Source organism: Notamacropus eugenii, chromosome 4, assembly GCF_028372415.1.
Source record: "Notamacropus eugenii isolate mMacEug1 chromosome 4, mMacEug1.pri_v2, whole genome shotgun sequence".
Lineage (NCBI taxonomy): Eukaryota > Metazoa > Chordata > Mammalia > Diprotodontia > Macropodidae > Notamacropus > Notamacropus eugenii.
The window spans coordinates 474,037,585-474,057,160 of NC_092875.1; the positions used below are offsets into that span (position 1 = coordinate 474,037,585).

General features: G+C 41.5%; 1 protein-coding gene across 2 annotated transcripts; it reads right to left on the reverse strand.

Moving 5' to 3' along the window:
* Window positions 1–6,536: 6,536 nt before the first annotated feature.
* Window positions 6,537–17,150, reverse strand: MTX3 (metaxin 3). 2 transcript variants are annotated; one of them, XM_072606439.1, is made up of 9 exons: window positions 17,032–17,150; window positions 16,321–16,390; window positions 15,968–16,044; window positions 13,381–13,473; window positions 12,754–12,936; window positions 12,538–12,614; window positions 11,842–11,999; window positions 10,662–10,750; window positions 6,537–7,211 (listed from the first exon to the last, which is right to left on the reverse strand). In XM_072606439.1, the coding sequence occupies exons 1-9, from the start codon at window positions 17,110–17,112 to the stop codon at window positions 7,101–7,103; spliced, it is 939 nt and encodes a 312-aa protein (XP_072462540.1). In that variant the 5' UTR covers window positions 17,113–17,150; the 3' UTR covers window positions 6,537–7,100. The 2 variants fall into 2 exon arrangements, with proteins under 2 accessions (XP_072462540.1, XP_072462539.1); XM_072606438.1 differs by lacking the exon at window positions 10,662–10,750 and having other exon boundaries at window positions 7,082–7,211; window positions 17,032–17,134.
* Between the last annotated feature and the right edge of the window lie 2,426 nt (window positions 17,151–19,576).

Here is a 19,576-nt window from a genome sequence, read left to right on the forward strand (position 1 = left end):
AGAACATCTGCTTCAAGGAATAATACTAAATTATTACTAGAACTATTCAAGCAACTTGAGTTTTTATTGAGAAAACAGTTATTTTGACATGTCTTCTACTCATTTTTCAGAAATTCCTTACATATTATTAGTCATTCTGCTAAGTATTTATACAGCATTTCTCAGAACACTTCAGACATTGCTAGCAATCTGAAATTGTGGGTGGTATTTTAGACTTGAAGTTTTGTTTTTGTTTCCTAATGAAACCAACATTTCATTAGGTTTACACCATGTATACTATAGTATGGATGCTCAAAACATCCGTTGTTGAATTCTAGGAAGATGAAAACATAAAACAATTCACAAAAATATGTATAACTCTTATTTTGAGTCAGTCTTCTAGGAAACTCAAGTTATATTATAAATACTTCCCATTTTGACATGATTATAAATTAAGAAAATGAAAAATAGCTTTCTATTTTACAAATTAAGAAAGTGAAACTGGATCCAGTTCAGCTCCTTACTCCTTCTTCGAGGTTTTGGTACCTCTAGGCTTCTCCAAGAGGTAAAGACACCAGGTTTATGCAGCAAAGTATGGATAACAAAGGTATTTTCTCTAACTCATGAAAGCCAGAACACTGAAGTAGTCTTGGCAAGTCATTCCTCTCTTTTCTTTTAAATGCATAAGCCTCAAGCATTTTTCTGACATGCAGGGGTAAAACTGATGCAAATATCAAAATAATCCACTGATTTTCATGTGGCTATTTACAGCTAAGCTGTTCAATAAGTGAAGTGTTCAGTTGTATCTGACTCTTTGTGACCCCATCAAAGATACTGGAGTGGTTTGCCATTTCCTTCTCCAAAGTTACATACTAAACCATAAAGGTTTTTAATTATAAACTCAGAAGGCTTGCTATAGGAAGTAGCACTGTGATTTCGTTGGTATAGGGAACTCCCAGATAAGGAAATGCCTTCTGCTAAGGCAAGTAACCACCCTTGCTGCAACTTGGAGTCTTAGAGACATGCCTGGAGTAGTGAGAGGAGGTGCAGTTTGTCCAGGGTTACTCAGTCAATGTAGAGTCAGAAGCAGGAACTGAACCCTGGTCTTCAAGGCCAGTTTGTTATCTACTCTGCCATAGTCCTTCTCACAAAGACAAAAAAGAAGCTTAAAATATATAATACTTGACTTGATATGAAGGTCATAATACATATATACACATATGTACATATAATACACACATGTATATATGCATACATATGTAAATATATATTCTCAGAATCATAGAATTTGAGAGTTGGAAGGGACCTCAACAACCATCCAGTCCAACCCATACAATAAAGGAATTTTCATTATAACATACCTGCTGGGTGGTCCAGTGTTTGCCTGAAGACTTTCAAGGGAAGTCAACCTTCTACCTCTCAGGACATCCCATTCTACTTCAGGATAGTTCTAATTGTTAGGTTTCCCTGAGATCAAGCTCAAATTTGCCTCCTTATAACTGCCACCGATAGTTCTTGGTTCTGTCCCACTCATATTTGACTGAACTGGTTATATACTTTGAATAACCTAAATTTTCATTCCAACCACATTTTCAGTAGTAAGGCAAACATTTTGACCTGTAACTATCCATCTTATTTTACACATTGCAATGAATTGTGAATATAACTGAGCATAGTTCCTACATGAACAAAATAACTGCATTTTACATCTGAATTGTTGAAATTTATTTTTATAGTTTGATTTCGAATTAATATGGGTTGAGATATCCAAAGACAGATATGCCTACATACTTCAAGACATCTACCATATGTGAAACCCAATGTTTGGCAATGTTGCCCTGAAGCCAACTTAACCTGTCTTCCTGAGTTGTCATATTATTCACCAAGATTACAGTTTATCAGGTATGGTTATCAGTATGCCCAGAGGCTGCCTTGACCACAAGGTGGGAATGTCACCCTGAAGCCAACTTAACCTATCTTCTTACATTGCCCTATGTTCCAGAGCTGGACTCTCAGCGTGTCCTTGAGGGCAAGGGTTGAATCAACTACACTAGCCAGTCTGCTGGAGACAGATAAACTGTACCCTGGAATCCTTGTAGATAAGCAGACCACCACATCTTGATAGTCTAGTTCCCAAGGGAAAAGAATGCTGCTTTTGCCATCCTACTTCCTTCTATTCCCCCTCCCTTTCTCTACTTTTCCCTTCCCTTACAGCTCTCTTCCTCCTCCCATGCCACTCCCATTTGGGAAGAGATTGCCCTATACTCCTCCCATGAGACTTCCCTCTTTTTGTAAATCATAAATATTCAAACTTCTGCCTGGAGTGCAAACTACTTCATATGTTGTAGAAGGCATATATGCATGCTCATTTCTCTTGTGATAAATCAAGTTACTGCCCATGTCTTATGGAATTGTGATTTTTGGTTAACAGCATTTTTTAAAAATTATTTTCATTTGGAATTTAAACATCCTCCCCCCCAAAAAATGGGCATTTCCAAATACAGAACTGAAAAAAAGTAAAAAGGATTGGACATGAAACTACAGATCACTATTATGTGTAGTATGTTTTTCTGTTCAGGTTCATCCTGTAGCTTTCAAAGCTGTCTTGCTTGCCTGTGCTTCTTTCCAGCCTTCTTTCTTTTCTCTTTTCTGTACATATTTCTTTAAACTTGAAAACCAATGTTAATTTGCAATGGTGGGGGAGGAGAGTAGGGAGCGAGAGAGAAGGGGTAGGGGCAATAATAGTCATAGTCATTACCAAAAATCTCTCTTTCCCAAATCCTGGGACAACAAACTAGTCCACGAGGAGGTTTCTTGGAGAGCAAAGAATCAGTAAAAGGAGCTCTGGTAGAGCCTAGACAGTGATTTGGCTCCAGTTTAATGACCAGGTTACCTTTGTCTACCTGATACCCCTTTCTGCTGTAGATGGCATTGGATTAACAATGACCAATTCTAACTCTTCAGGTCCTTTCACATATGGCTTTTTTTCATGGTGGGCTTATTACAGTTAATTAGATCTTTTCTAATTTTATGTTTATTTCATAGAATCATTGGATGTATCATTGGAAAGGATCTAAAGTTGTAAAATGCCAGTCTCTTGGTTTTAGAGATAAAACTGAAGGCCAAAAAGAGTGTTGCGTAGGTCCAAGTTCACACAGGTAGTAAGCCTAGATTTAAACCTAGATCTTCCCCCACAAAACCAGCAATTGTTCCATCTTTTAGCTTGGTAAAAACAAACAAACAAAAATAATCTTGATGGAATTTCTGGAGATAGCCTGGTCTCTAGAAGCATATTTGAGAGACACTACAATTTTATCAGTAATTCATTTACAAACCACTGTCTGGGAAGCAAGGGGCTTCAACTCCTGGCTATAGTAATTCTTAGTTTCAGTTTCTAACAATGACACTTTCTGTCCATGTCACCAAATTCCTGTTTGGTGCCAGCAGGCCTCCTTCTCTGCAGTCTGCACTAAATATAATAATGAACCATCCAATCATGAAGACAATTTGAATAATCTTGGATAATCTCATGTCTTCCTGACTATGACACCAAGCAAATCACTGGCTGGAAGATGCAACTCACTTCTCTGCATTTTTTTAAAAAGATACTTCACTCTCAAATTGTATTATAAAGCAACAATTATCAAAACCACTTGGCACTGGCAAAGAAACAGAGGGGTAGACCAGTGGAATAGATTAGGTACTCAAGACACAGTAGTAAATGCATATAGCAATCTACTGTTTGATAAACCCAAGGACCCCAATTCATCTCTCTCTCTCTCTCTCACACACACACACACACACACACACACACACAAACACACACACACACACACACACAAAACTTCACAATCCAAGATTTTCCAATTTCAAAAAACTTTTTTTTTAATTTTTCCAGGTCTTCATATCTTTACATACAGTTAATGATGGAAAGGTCTAAATTCAAAACTAATATAGATAAATTAAACCACATGTCCCCGTTTGTCCCCTTCTTCCACCCACCACTTCCTCAGGACTGAACTTCATTTGGCAGTTCGTTAGATGAGTGCCTGTCACTGTCTGATAATCATATCTACTGCCCCAGTCTGGACCCACAGAGTGAGTCTGGAAGACAGCTCCATGATCAAGTGAGAGGCGTCCCAGCTGAACTCAAACTGAAGCTCCTTGGTTCTGCCAAGCTACGTTTTCCCATCTCCTGTTATCCTAACAAAAGCTTTATACTCTGGGATCCTGGATACGGATTCTTCTTTCAAGCAGCAGCCTCTAGACAAGTCTCCTAATGCTGATATAAGTGACGCACTTCTACAGACTGTCCTTGACATCACACGGGTTCTGTCGCCTCCTTTTCAAGAGTTAGAATCATGCATACAAACTGAACTGATGTTGATGGTATTTGCCTAGGGCAAAGTCCTTAATGTTGTGGTCCAATTGCATTCAGTAGATTTTGCATAATGGCTATTTTCTTCAGTATCTTGAGAAGCCTCGTCAGTAACATACACTCAGCAGAAATACAATTACAAACTGAAAGGCCATAAACTTGGCGTTAGATTTAACCAATTTTCAATCCCCAAGTGCCCAAATTGCATTTACACATTTACACTGAAATTTGATTTGCTGATGTGAAACTTTTTGCAGGAATAGGGAGCAGCTTTACAAGATCATGATTTCTACAGCCCTATCATTAATCTGAAATATCACATGCAGGAACTGGATCTTGGTTTTCTGGGTATTATCTGTCTTCCTCTCTCTCCCCCCATATTTTTCCCCCCAAATCTATGCCATCCCATAGCCACATAAACCAGGCAAATAAATCTTATTTTCCCTAACCTATGTCCTTCAAAAGTAGCCTCCAAGTATTTTGTTCCAAGATTAGTTTTCCCAAAATTCAAACTTGGTCTAAAACATATGCTGACTTAGACTGATTACAATCCTTGATAAATCTGCAAATTCTGGGTGCTTTTCCTTCTAACATGTGGTCCCTATAAGTGCTTCCTACTAGGTTTAGCTTCAAATTATCAAATTAATTTATACAGAAAAATAAGCAAAAAGAACTAATTAAAAGTCCTTTAAAGCCAAAGGTTAACTGTCAAAGAGAAAATATATATATATAAATACAACCGTGGTACAGTAATCCTTGCTTGCCAGTATTAGGTCCTGCTCTCGGCAAAAGCGTTTTGGAACAGCTGTTCAACATGTGTGACAAAGACATTCAAGGCTAGAAAGAACAACGAGCAAATGGATCACACTTATGTTTACTTGTTTACTATGAAGTACAATCATTTGCTAAAGTTCCTGGCTTTTGATTGAAGACACTAGCACATAAAAGTAATATCTGAGCCTGATCCACCTGTGAAATATAAAAAAGTATGCTACCAAAGAAAATGAATGTCAAATATTTTGTAAACCCCAAAGCCATGAAAATATAAGCCACTATTAACATTATCCTACATACCTGTGGAAATTTAAACCTTTTCATTTACTTAGAGACATTTAGTATCTTTAAGTAAAGCTGAACCTCCTACTAAAATTTGTTCATTCCAAACAAAGCATAAGAAAACGTGTGATTCATAATTTTGCTCCCCAAGCATTACATTCCTAAGTTCATGATACTCAAAACACATTCATGTAGATTTGACTGCTGTTATACCTAAACCTAATCTTATAAATGAAGCAGAAACAAATATTTAAATAGTAAGATGAAAACTAATTAATATACTTTTCCCAAAGTAATTGAAGAAATAAAGGAAATTTTAAAGATGACAACATTTTCCATTTTAGTTAAAACTTTCAAGATACAATATTTACAAGAACCTATGAATTCTTACATAAATATTTACTTAAAGACAGAATAAATTAAATCATTTAGGAAGGACGGATTCAAGAAACTGCTGAGTTCAAGTCAACATGAAATGAACAAAGTAGTCTCCTAGATATGAAACCTGTTTCTGGCCATAGGGGTCTGAGTCTCTGAGTTAGAGCTTGACAAGATGAACTGAGCACCATTAGTAATCTTTAAGACACTCATCAAAAAATTTTTAAAACCCCAGAGAGATAGTTCTAAGACAAAAGAAGCTCATTAGCCATGAGAATAAGTGAGCTTCTAATTGGAAATAAAATGGCCTTCATGGCTGACCCAATAAATAAAGTAGATTCTTAAAAATCTAAAGCTGCTTTCTAAGCTATGCCTTTGGGTTTTTCAACCGCTGTCCAAGAAACAGCCAAGTTGGTTATTATAAAGGTTCTGAATACACTTTACGCTCCTTGTGTATAATGATTTAGATAGAGCAAAGCCTAGGGTAGCTCCAGAATTTGACATGCAGTACCCTTGTTGTGCTCTGGTCCTGGCTCCTCCTGAATTGGGCAAAGTTAGACATGAAATGGCATCTTACTACCAAGAGACACAAGTCTCTTGGAATCCAAGTTAGACCCCAACGAGGTCTAGAGATAAGCCAAAAGTATAGGCTCATTACGATTCTAACCAGGGCCCTTGCCAGCCTACAATGCGCATACACATCAGCATGTGATAAAATTATTCTGAAGGGCACTGCATCAGGCAATACAATGTGAACCACCATTTTTATTGGACGTGTACAGTACCCAAATCAAAAAGATTGGGTTCATGATAATCTAATTAAAAACATATTTTTTACTGCTATTTAAAGACAGGGTTTTGCATTAATAATGAATGTTTTTATACTTTTCCTAATACCAAGGGAGATATAGATTTCTTAACAGAGGAAAAAGCTTTAGCCAAATAATTATACAGTAATACCTATACTGTTTGAAGGAGATTAAATTAACACACTTGAATAAATTAAGAGTGCACATTCAGAACAATGAAGTTATAGCTCTTGATCAACAACGTGTGAACCAAAGGCAAAATTGTGCCAAGGTTAAGACGCTTTCAGACGCACAAGACGTTTTCTTTTTTACAAATTCACCCAGAGCGCATTGCAGAGCATGGTCAGGCTGGACGACGAGCTTCCTACAGAGCATCTTACCATCCTCCTTGCACCTGCTGTAATCACTTTCCTCTCGCCTGACCCCACTGGCTTATAAGATACGGTGACATTCGAATGATCTGAAGGCAGCTGAAGCACATGCACAGAAGATGATGGCTGTCAGGGAGAAAGGGGCTGAAATGAATTGCTTTCTTCATCTGCTTTAGTTAATTTGAGAGTCGGCAGTTTTCGAGGAGGAAGTTGAGGGCTTTGGCGAAGATTGTCATCCATCTGCAGAGTACAAAAGATACAATCATCTGATCATCCGACTCATATCTGTAGTATCCTTAGTGAGGACTGTGGTCTCCATGCACAAACATTCTGGTTTGCAGTGTTTCTTGGGACCACAGGTTCACATGGCTTCTAACAGGGCTTTTAATTTACAGTTAAAAAGGCAAAGCAGATGAAAAAGGCCAAATGGCTCATCTGTGATACGTTAATTGAACTGAGGGAAAGTCACATGACAGGGAATGTCTTTGATTCTGTGCTACAGCACTTAATCAGAACCAGGCCAAGTATTTTTATCAAGCTGCACTAGCAGGTAGCCATGACACCTGACCCACAGAAGCCCATCAGCGAAGGCAGGGGACAGAAATGTCAGGGAGGAGTCATTTTAGTTTCAAACAATTCTGACTGTGAAGATTTTCTCAGAAACTGCACTGGTCCTAAAGATGCCCTAGAGAGGCAGGTTTATAGTATGAAGGAAGGCCCAGGGCTCCCAGGCTGAAATGGTTAAGTCTAAAGAGGAGAAAAGCTCACAAATGAGCACCAGCTCAATTCAACAAACATCTAGTAAGCCCTTCCTATATGCAGAGCACTGAGGTAAGTACTAAAGGAGATATGCAGCTTAGAAAAACAGGATCTCTGACTTGATGAAACATGGTTCAGTGAATTCTCAGATCCATAACGGTCTAATGGATTCCTGAATCCCCCAAACCAAGATGGCGATGATCAGGAATGGTGCCCAACTTCTTAATTCTATGAGGGGCCTGATTTCCATGTCCTGGGGACTTATGACAGCACTTAGTCTTTGGCACTGGGCTCATAGTTTCAAATCAGCTCCTTAAAGCAGTTGTCACTCAGACAGAAGAATAATGTAAACAGCATCTTTTTCCCCTCTTACCAGGCTGATTTCCCAGCAGAGTTCAAGGTGCTTTTATCTATTACCTATCTCAAGGTACTTTATGGATATCTACTAACTCCATATCCTAGCCACAAGTTAAAAAGGAGAAAGCCACCCTCACTTGAGCTTTACAGATGTAAAGGTATAACATACATTCATGTACAGTGACCCTTGTTATAAAGACAATTAGTTAATCAGGTTAAGTATCTAAATTTTGAAATTAAAAGTTTTGTTCATAAGCTGTTTTAATCCTTTATACAGAATTTTGTACCTTTTCCTTACAAGAACTGTTTTTAAAATCTCCTTTTCCTTTCCTTCTGCTAGTAATCTGAGCAATGGTCCTACAAAAGATACTTGGAGAAGGACTCATCAAGTCTGTCCAGAGAAGAGAAGAAAGGCGTGTGTGCTAGAAGAGAAGGGTCAAATCAGAGGGGGGAGTCAGAGATGGCTCCATCAGGATGGAAACCCCTAACATGCCGTGAGCAAGACTGTGGGGTGACACGATGGAATCCAGCAGGACTTCTCTGTTTTCTTCCACAGCACTGATTTACCATGGCTCTGTCTCCTAAGAGCCATATGTGAGGAGCACTAGGGACAACTCTAATTTAATTTAAGAGCTGAGTATCTAAAGAGACCATGACATATCTTTAATATCTTAATGTCTTCGGTCACAGAGGGCTCTGGATCAATGTTTGTCAAATCACCTGGTTTTTGTATTTTCTTTTCTAATAAACTGTCAAACACATAAAATATTACTTCCCCATGATTTCTGGATACAATGGGTAAAGCGACAGACTAAATTTTACATACTTTACCGCATGTGACTTCAGAAACAGATCTTTATATTCTAATTACTTAGTTTCTTCCACCTATAACAGGCCTAGACAACATTCAGCTTGTGCGCTGCTTACAGCCTGCCAAAGGATTCCACGTGGCCTGAAAACATGGAGAGGATTGAAAACAGGCCTTTATGATGCTCACAGGTGGTATGTTGTGCAGGCCTGATTTATAAAATGGGGACAACTCTCAGACTTCATCACACAATGCTAATTTGCAGGTCAGAGTTGGCAGAGCAGGCTCAGATGTGAAAGAACTCCCTTCCCCCTTCTCTGTATGTGCAAAAGCAACACAAGTCTCCTGGCCAGAAAGCTAAGTGAGACTGATATTTGGGGAAATGACACTTATATGGAGGTTCCAGAATGATGATGTAGTTTTAGAGGCTAAATATTAAGGACAGGATGAGGAAGGTGGCTGACAGGATAGGAGACACAAGCCAAGGGAGACACGGGAAATTGTATGACCCAGGATAAGGGGAGACAAGGCCAGGAAAAGGGGGATTTAAGGAGAGGGCATGAGGACACAGATTAAAGATTAAGGACGGGAGAATGCAGCATAATGGAGACAAAAACAATTCTTTTGGTACAGGATCAAGAGGAGGGAGGACAGGCCTTTAGGGCACTTTGAGGTTACAGAATAAACTAGGGGCTTCACAAAGTCAACCATTAACATTATTTTTAATTCTTAGGCCACTGTTTGCATCCTCATCAGTAAGAGCTAAATGAACTGCAAAAGTTATGAAGCATGAGAGGTCAAAGATGCAAAGTGTTAACGGTGAATCAAGGACTATTCATTACTTCATAAAAAAGATCTCCTAATACAAAAAGTCCAAGACTTTTTCCTAAGCTGGTAACTAGCTTTCAATACAATTAGTTTACTCTGCAATCCTATGTATTTTATTTTGGGCATTTAAAAACCTTATTGGGAGACGCAGCCATCGGTTCCTCCAGACAGCCAGAGGGGTCCATGGGAAAACAAAGGTGAAGAGCCTTTTATTCTCAAAATATCAATACTGAAAGTGTCATTTTCAATCCTTCCACTTCAACTTACCCTGAGGGTGCCAAGCATCTACATCCTCTCAAACATACAATCCCTCCCCAAGCAGTGGCAAAATATCTGTGTTATTAGAAAATTGGAGAACACTAGCAACATCTTCCCTTGGTTTAGTCTGGGAAAGGTTAGGATAAGGAGAACAAAAGGGCTTTGTGCACTGGGAGGAAATAAGCAGTAAGTGCTTTCCTGTCCAAAATGTGTCAATCTTCAATAAAAGCTAATGAATGAGGAGTTTAGTTTAGTTTTGTTTGTTATTCTTCTGGGCTCCTCAGTTTGGGAAGCACTAATCACAAAGGAAAAGCATACTATGATGTGCTTTGCAAAACACCCAGCATTGCCAGTACCTAGATATCTGACCATGAAATGAGATCATGACCCAAACCTAGCAGCTACTGTATCTGCTTCACTAGATTATTCAACAGAATTACCAATCATTCAGCCATCTTTCCTCAGAATAATTAGATTATTACTTACTTCAAGACACTAAATTGTATTTAGTTGTTAATAAATGATCATTCAAAACCCCCTTTCAAAAATATTACCCAAAGGTTCCATAATGGTAAATGTAATTTACTAAATATTATGCTAATGCACACCTAAATTGCAACATTAGCTGCAAAAGTGGAAAGAAGAGAATTCTTAGATAGCAGAGATAAAGCAAACATGACCTTTTCAATCAAGTTGGATTCCTTATTTACAAGCTGTGTGAGTTTCTGCAGATTTGCATCTACTGTATCTTGTCCCGCTGGAGAGAACCCTAAAAAGCCAAGACAGAAATCAGAGAATGACAAGAAATTTTGCAAAGCCATTTGCAAAGCCCATTTAGACCACTTGCCGTAGGAGCGCCAGAATAAAGAGAAAAGGCATTTTGTGGCTACATGCAAAGTTAATTCATGCTCCAAACAGAAAACTCCAAATGTGGCATCAAAGAAGGATTACAGACGAACCGCGGGGCAATTCAGGCCATTTCAGCTGAAGTTTCATACCACAGTTAGAGTCATTAGTGAAAGATAGGCGGGAGTGAACATTTTCTCCTGAAATTTAAACTGTCAGAGCCTTCCTTCCTCACTCTGACTGGATCAGTTATCAAAGTGTCCGTGTGGTCTTTCCTCATTAGCAGCAGCAGCATTACGTGCTACTTCAATTATTCCCAATCACTCTTTTCCCCACCAATAATATACATTCACTCTGCTGGCTATCTTACATCTTGTATAAGGATAAGGAAGGTGTCAGACATATTTTCTACTCATGTTCATCAAATATGCCAGGCCTTCCCAGGCACAAACCACAAATTCCCCTAAGTAATCACTGTTTTCAATTTGCCACAATCATTTGGGATGTAAGGTAATAACCAATGAAGCATCCTTCACCTAAATCTATCCAGTGCTGACTGGGGGCAGCAAGTAAATGCTGTGCGTGACAGGTAAACATCAACTGTCTATATCCTGTAAGGAAAAAAGCTGCCTTTCTCTCGTCAGAAGATACTCTCTATATATCGGTTTTCTAGTTATCTAGAATAAGAAAGGAGAACTTATTCACAAGGTTTGATATTTTAAAAACAAGAAATTTGCAGAACCTGAGAACAGTTTAAAAAGCAAACATCTCAGTTTCTTCCATAATATTTGAATCAACAATATGCAAGAATAAAATGCGGGGTTTGAAAAATGCAGTTTTGTAGATGTACTGTAAAACAATGAGCAATTAGACAAGTCTTTAAAAAAACCCACAAATCTCCATTAAAATAATGCAATCACAGTAGTTTTCAAAAAGTTTCTATTATATCTCCCCAGGGAAAAAAAATTCCCTTGGTTTATACACATAGATAAAGCAGGTCAAAAAACCACTTACCTGCAAAGCTAAGCCTAAAGTAACAACTCAGGATGTCATCACAGAATCGACACAGATTGGAGAGCTGTTTCAGGTGCTCTTGTAACTGGACCTTAGGGAAGTGTACTTTGTAAAGAGGTGCAAGGAAACCAAATACGTAGGCATCCAGGGTAGTAGGCCTACAGGAAATTAAGAAACTACTCTTAAACTACACAAAATAGGAAAATATCCACTAAGAATGTTGTTAAAAATGAAATTATATCCAAAGGACTCTTCATTCTAAACGGTATCAGGTAGTGCTGCGGACCACGTACTTTAATTTCCATTTCATTACAGAACGTCAAACAAGCTCGTACTCATTAAGTATCCACCAATCCTTTAATCAATCACCTAACTTACTGTTATTTAAGAAATTAGAGAGAACATATATATTATACAAATATACATCTGTGAACACAAAGGTTCACCAAGACTAGAGATGGTGTGGTAATGAAGCAGTCCTATAAACACCTGCTTCTTAGAGACAGTAGATAAATCTGACTCTGACACAAAGAATGAGAAAAAATTTTTATACCGTAAAACCTTTAATCTAACACAGAAACCGTGAGGCACAATTATATTTTTACCAAAAAACTCTGTTTTGTTCAGTGAACAACCTCTAATTTTATACTTGTATATGCATCATTAAACATTATTTTAAAGAGAAACATCACTCACGTATCTCCAAAGAAAAACTGAGATGTCCCCAGTCTATTTGATAGAAGATTCAGGCACTCCTTGGCATCTCTATATATCTGATAGGGAGAGATATCATCTGAAGGATAGAAAAGGCCCCCCACTCTCTGCCAGTGCTTTTGCGAGGCCCCGGAGGTACGAGTCAGTACTGGCTAGCGCCCCCATCTCCGCTCCTCTCTGGTCTCACTCAGACTGTACCTGGGCTTCTACTTCTCTGAGGTGGAAGAGAGGAGGCTCTCCCTTAGTGAGGAGGATCCTGTTCAACGCTCTCTTAGACATTCTTCCAGGCAGAATCAAGCTCAGTGGGAACGGGATGCGTGAAGCAAACCATGGCTTTGTCACAGTAAAGTAATTGTCATTCTCAACCCAGAATGTGTGGAGCTACATGAAAGAAAAGCAAATGAAAAAGAACGCTTCTTTTAAAAAGAGAATGTTACAAATTTTCACAAACCTCTGGGCTGAATCCTAATTAGAATGGCTCCCGCATAGAACGCTAGACCCATTATAAGATTTATTGGTTCTTATAGTTCATTTAATTCCATGCCAGAGAGTATTAAGTATTATCCAGTCTTCTAGCAGTATAATTTGTTTCCTAGAAAATGAACACTGCGAGTCACTGTGTTCTAATAATATTTAAATGATGCATCTACATTCCTAAAAGATAACAATGGCCAGCTCTACGTTCACAAGGTGGACTCTTCATCAATATTTTAAATCAGGGGTTTCCCTCTCTTCTAACATGAGCTTAATAAGATGTGGTTTATAAGATAATAACTACGTTTTCCCCTAGACTATGAAGTCACAACACTGGCCGACCCCTCTTACCACAGCAGGAAGGAGCTTCTCTTCGAGCAGGGCGACATAAGCCAGCGTGTCTGCACCTTGTCTTGCAGACAGTTGATAATCAGCATTATATTTCTATTAAAAAACAAAATAACCCAAAGACAGTCAGGGCCCTTTCCAAAAAGCAAATTTGGAATCCTACTCTGCCTCCCAATGACTCATAAGACAAACACTTATTAAAGAAGCACAGGAGAGAAGTACAAATTTTATGTTACTAGTCTACAGTAACAACTCCTATGGATTTTTTAAAGCAATCTGCTAGATAAAGTATTTAATACTACAACTAATTATCATATAACTAATCTATAAAAAATTATCCTGTGATGCTTCTGAAACAAAATCAGAAAGTTATCTCCACTTAATTCAAATTACTTCTCTGGTGTTGTTCTATTTTTCTTTATGACTAGTAACAAAATTATACTTCAGTTACTGTATAGAAGTTACTACATATTAATTTCAGAGCAAAATAAGTGGTTCTGAAAGTGCTACAAAAAGTGTTCACAATTCTCTCTGTAAATATGATTCATTCCTACATGAAGGGACCATACCAAGCAGACACACAGCTATCCCTGGCCTTTCTGCTGAAGCTCCCAGACACTGGGAATCAGCCTGCGGTATTTGTGGTACAGAAATGTCTGTTTGGAATTACTCCCAATCTGTCTCACTTATTTTAATTTTCCATGTGACTCTCCCTAGCTATCACAATGTAAGACTGATTTCACTAACGTCCACCAAAACAGTGTCTACATCTCAAAAGCATTTCAATTTATTATAAAAATTTTAGGGGGAGGAAGAAATATCCTTCAAACACTGGGGACTTGACGACTTAAGGAAATAAACATGCAGCTGGAAAAATGTAGGGCAAGTCTGGGGATTGCCAAGGACTACAGTTTGATTGTATGTTTATTATGGTACCACAGGCATGTTAAGCACTCAAGTACTTTGATGATTAATGGATGACCACAGAGCAGACAGAGACTTGTCCTAGGGCTTCACTGATATAAGGAGAATCCTTCTCTTTAAATTACAGTCTTAGGGAGTCATCTAGAGGGCACGGAGAGGGTAAGTGATGTGCCCGGGGTCACTGAGTCAGTACGTGCAGAAGCAGGAACTGAATCCACGTATCCCGGCCTCAAAAAGCTGGCTTCAGATGCACTACGTCACACTGCCCTTCTCATTTAAGGAAAAAGATTTAGTCTACTCATGTAACTATGTATCTAAGTGTAATTATCAATCAATCACAACTTCTTTTTATAGTTAAAACATCAAACTGAGGAGATACGACAGCTGCCTTAGTACTTGAAAAGAAAACAAGACTCAGATAATTCTGCCCCGTCTATGGGAGAACCAGGATCATTAGAAAGGAAGTGGAAGTTACAGAGGCAGATTTCAGCTCAATACACAAAAAAAGTCTTGATAACTAAAAATTGTTTAAATGCAATGGTCTGCTTCAGGAGGCAGTGAGTACTGCAGCCCTAGGGTAGTCCAAGAAAAGGGCAACCACTTACGGAGGGTATTCCTGCAACAGACTAAATGCCCCCTTCCAACCTGGAGCTCCAAGGATCACAGATTCATATCTGGACAAGCCCTAGTCGGAGGCCCTCATTGTACAGACGAGAGACCTGAGACAAAGAAGCTGAACGATTTACTCAAGGTCACACCCAGCAAGTGTCTGAGACAGGATATGAACCCAGGTATTCCTCCCTCCAAGTCTAGTATCAGTGAATGTGAGAACTTTTCTTTAACATATGCTTTAGAAATTCAATAAAACGCTAGGCAAATGCAGTGTATAAAATTACAAACTGGACATATTACATCTATATAATTGGTTGGCTGGTTGCTGTCCGTTCTCAAAGAGGACCAAAACGACATCACCACGATAAAGCGAAACTTCAGTGTGTCTGACTGTGGCCGAGCAGACCAATTCAAGCTTGGAATGCTCTACACCACAGGTTGGGCACAGATAGTCCCTTTGAATATTTGGGGTGGACATCCAAATTTGCATGTCCTGTGTTTACTCTGTGCTGTCTGAATTCTGCTTTGCTCCTGGAGCACAGCATCCTTTCTGATATGGGCACACCATGCTGAGCGGTCCTGTGCTAGTGTCTCCCATGTTGCACAGTCAAATCCAAAGTTCTTGAGAGAGACCTTGAGAGTATCCTTGTGTCATTTCTTCTGGCCACCATGGGATCGCCTGCCCCATGCAAGCTCTCCATAAAATAGTCTTTTTGGCAAGTGTACATTTGGCATTTGAACAATGTGGCCAAATGTGCGTGTGTGTGTGTACGTGTGTGTGTGTGTGTGTGCGTGTGTGTACGTGTGTGTGCGTGTGTGTGCGTGCGTGCGTGTGCGTGTGTGCATGCGTGTGTGTGTGCGTGTGTGCATGTGTGTGCATGTGCATGTGTGTACGTGTGTGTGTGCATGTGTGTGTATAAAACAGATAGAAAACATTTCTACATTGTATGTGTGTGAAAAAAAATTTTAAGCATAAAAAGCACCAGAGGAAGAAAAGTAAATACAAAACTCAAACTGAGAAGACGAGTCTTTTCAAGATAAAGCGACCACCCACCTGCTTTCTCAAAAAATTAAGTATTTTTGCCGGATGAGACACAGCATTGTCTTCTGATGTCAAAATGGGCACATCACCTACAAATCAGAACTACAACTGAAGAACAGTTTACATACAACAAAACATTTCACTCCACCCAAAGGATGCTTTACATCTATAACAATGTTGCGTATAAACTGTGGGACCACGGCAGAAGACTGTGCCAAGGTCTCTCCTCCCCATAACGATGACCTCCCCACTCTGACCGGACACAAAGCCCACGCACACCTTCTCCTTCCAGAGGACGCTCTCTGCCCCTCCACCGGCTCTAACCTGAAGTGCTGGGAAGGAAAGGTTTAAAGTTCCACTATTACCTCTGGAACCTCTCCAGGTGTTGTCTATAACACTGACTTTCAGGGGCGCCCCAGAAAACTTGGCATAAGCCTGCAAACAGAGCGAGCATCAAACATCTCAGGCCCGGAGGACACAGCAACCCAAGCTGGGCACACCTGGCCAGATGCGGGGCAGGGCGGGGGGAGGGGCGTCGTATGGGGGAGGGGCAGAGGCGGTCCGATAGGGGGCGGAGCAGGACGGGGCGGGGGCGGTCCGATCCGATGGGGGCGGGCGCAGCGTGGAGACAGCTTTACCTCATCCCCTGCTGGCTCACCCCAGACAACCCCGCGCTCGCATGGCCGTGGGGGGCGGGGCTGACCCTCGGGAGGGGGGCTCGGGGCGGGGCAAACCCGGTCGCAGGGCCCTTGGGGTCACCGAGCCCACCTCCCCTGGTTTCACATCTACCCGGGGGGAGGGGCTGCGTGTCCTCCCTCCCCCCACGGTTCTGAAGCCCAGAGACGGGCAGTGACCGGAGCAAGGTCAGGGCGCCCGGACGGCGCCGAGCCCGGATTCGAGCCCGGCCTCTTTCCCACGTGACACCCCGCCCCCTCCCCTCCCGGCCCCCCGAAGCGGAGGAGGCGGAGAGCTCCCGGGGAGGGGGGGGAGGGGGCGGCAGGCGGAGCCCACGCTGCGTCAGCAGCTCCGCACCCGCGACCCCCCCGGCCCCCCTCCCCGAGGGCCGGGCCCCTTACCAGAACCACCAGGCACTCGCTGTGGACGGACGGAAGCCCCCAACCGCCCCCCCAGCACCTGAGCTCTAAGGGGGCCGCCATCTTGCCACCGCTGCGACCTCCGGCGCCCCGGAAGTGCCCGCCTCCTCTCCGCGCCACTTCCGGCACGTGGGAGCTGGAAAGGCCCACGTGCTGCGAGTGTCTGGGAAGGAATCCCGGGCTGGAGAAGGGGGTTCGGGCTTTCAGACGAACGAGGCCGTGCCTTGTTCACGCGTGCTCAGGGTGCCCTGCCCCGCTCCTGGTAGTGGGGTGTGTGGGGGGAGGGGTCTCAGTGCGGGTCCAGCTGCAGCGTCTTCAAACTGAGGAAACTGAGGCCCGGAGCCGGGCGGGTCGGGAGGCCGTGGCCTTGTCACCAGACTGTACTTACCGTCGTGCTCCCGTTGTTGAGGAGGGGTCCGGGACACCCGCCCCTGCCCCCCTTGCCCTCCCGCTTCCTCTCTGTGCTGTCTGCCCCCTGAGCCCTCCCGGCAGCGCTCGGCCATCAGTCAGTGCTTCCTGGTTTGTCTCGCCTCCCACGCGTGATCTCACTGGGTCCCCGTGATGCCCCTGTGGGGCAGGCGCGGTTATTGTCCCTGTTTTACAGATCAGTAGACTGAGGAAGGCACGCGGCAGTTTGGATCTTCAGGACACCAAATCCAACCCTCTCTTCCACTGGGTCTAGCTTCAGGGCAAGGATTTGAACCCAGAGCCTTTTGACTTTAAATCCACCACCTTCCATCCACTCAGCCAATCAATAAGCCTTTAGTATTTTTGCATGCATCAGTCTACACCGGTGGGCTGAGTCACTGGTTGTAGAGAGATAAAGCACTTATTGTGTGCCAAGCACTGTGCTACAAGCTGGAGTTACAAATGCTCTGCCTTCACAGAGCTTACTTTGGGTTGGTGAAATGTCCTTTTCTCATTCAAGGTTATTATATTCAGATTTGCTGGTAATTACTCTCGGACACAATCCCAGCTCTTATTCTTCAGAATACAACGTTCCAAGACCTCCAGTCTCAGGAGAAGCCGCGAGGCCTGTGAAGTCCTGACCACCCTAGTGCAGGCTTGAAACTGGGCTGCGTCTTTTCTCGTTGCCTGCACCCGGGCGTTCTGAAACTTGGCTACAGTATTCCTATACTTTTTCCTCCTAGGATCCCTTTCAGGGATACATTTTTTTCTGCTGCTTTACCTTCTTGTCCTATAACTTCAGGGCAACTTTTCTTAATAATTCCTTGTAACATTGTATCCAGATTCTTTTTTTGATTATAACTTTCAGGGAGTACAACAGCTTTTATATTGTCTCTCCTCGGTCTGTTCTTCAGATCACTTGTTTTTCTAACGAGATGCTTCAGATTCTCTTCTATTTTTTCTATTTTTATTATTTCTTCCGTTTCTCTTGCTCAATTCTAGTTTGCAAGGAGTTACTCCTTAAGATTTTGTATCTCTTTCTCCAGTTGGTTAACTCTTTTCATAATTTTTTTGGATTTCTTTTATTTTTTCCCTAATTTTTCCTCAATCTCTCTGATTTTTTAATTCTTTTTTCAGTTCTAATGAAGGAAGACTACACATAAAGGAGAGCTGGAGAGGAGGAAAGGGTACTCACACCCCACCCTACAGCCTTTCTGCCTGGGTCCCTCCATCCTAAGGCAAAAGTTGATATATCAGGGCTTTGGGGATCAGGGGTAGGATGTGGTAGGAATGGTTCGAGTAAGAGGCACCAGGCAAAATACAAGACCAGTGCTAGCACTAAGACAGTAAAATTGTTCCTGCCCCCAAGATCACTTTCTAATGGGGAGCCTCTGGGCTTCTTTCCCCCCAGCATGCATAGTGTACTTTCTGGGCCTTTTTTCCCTTTCCTAAAATCCCTAAGCAGAGGAGGAGATTGCCACCTTTTAAATGGGACCTGAGATCAAGTGCTTGCTGATTCCTAGTGGTTGTCTGACTGCACCCATGGCAAATAATTTAACCTCTCTCTGCCTTCCTGGCAGCTCTGTCAAACTGTCAGAGTTGCTTAACTGTTGCCAATTTGCCACGGAAGTATCTTCTCTTCGGAGCTCCCCTATACCAATAGAAGCACATGTTCAGATGAGAATATGAAAAAAAAATCCCTTACATCCCCTTCTCCCAACCTTTCCATTTCTCAGACCTAGGACATTTTAAAATGTTTTAAATTGAGCAGCTTCAGACTAAAGAAAGATAGGGCCACAAGATTTAGTGATGGAAGGAAATCTCAGTATGCTATAATCCAACCCCCTCTTTTTATAGGTGGATAAATGGCTTTAGAAAAGTAGCTTGCCTAAGAGTACAAAGTGAATCAGGGGCAGAGAAACTCAAGGTTAATGAAATACAATTTCTGGCAGTGCTCCCGTTCAAACAAGTTAGAAGGAGAGCTGGACGTTTTGGTGCTGCTGTATTCCAGTCTCAGAATGGATCTGAATATACTGGTTGCTCTGTACTCAGTCCAGCCTTCTGAGGCAGTTCATATTAAAAGAGTAAAGTAGAACTGAAGTTAAAAACTCTTGAAATA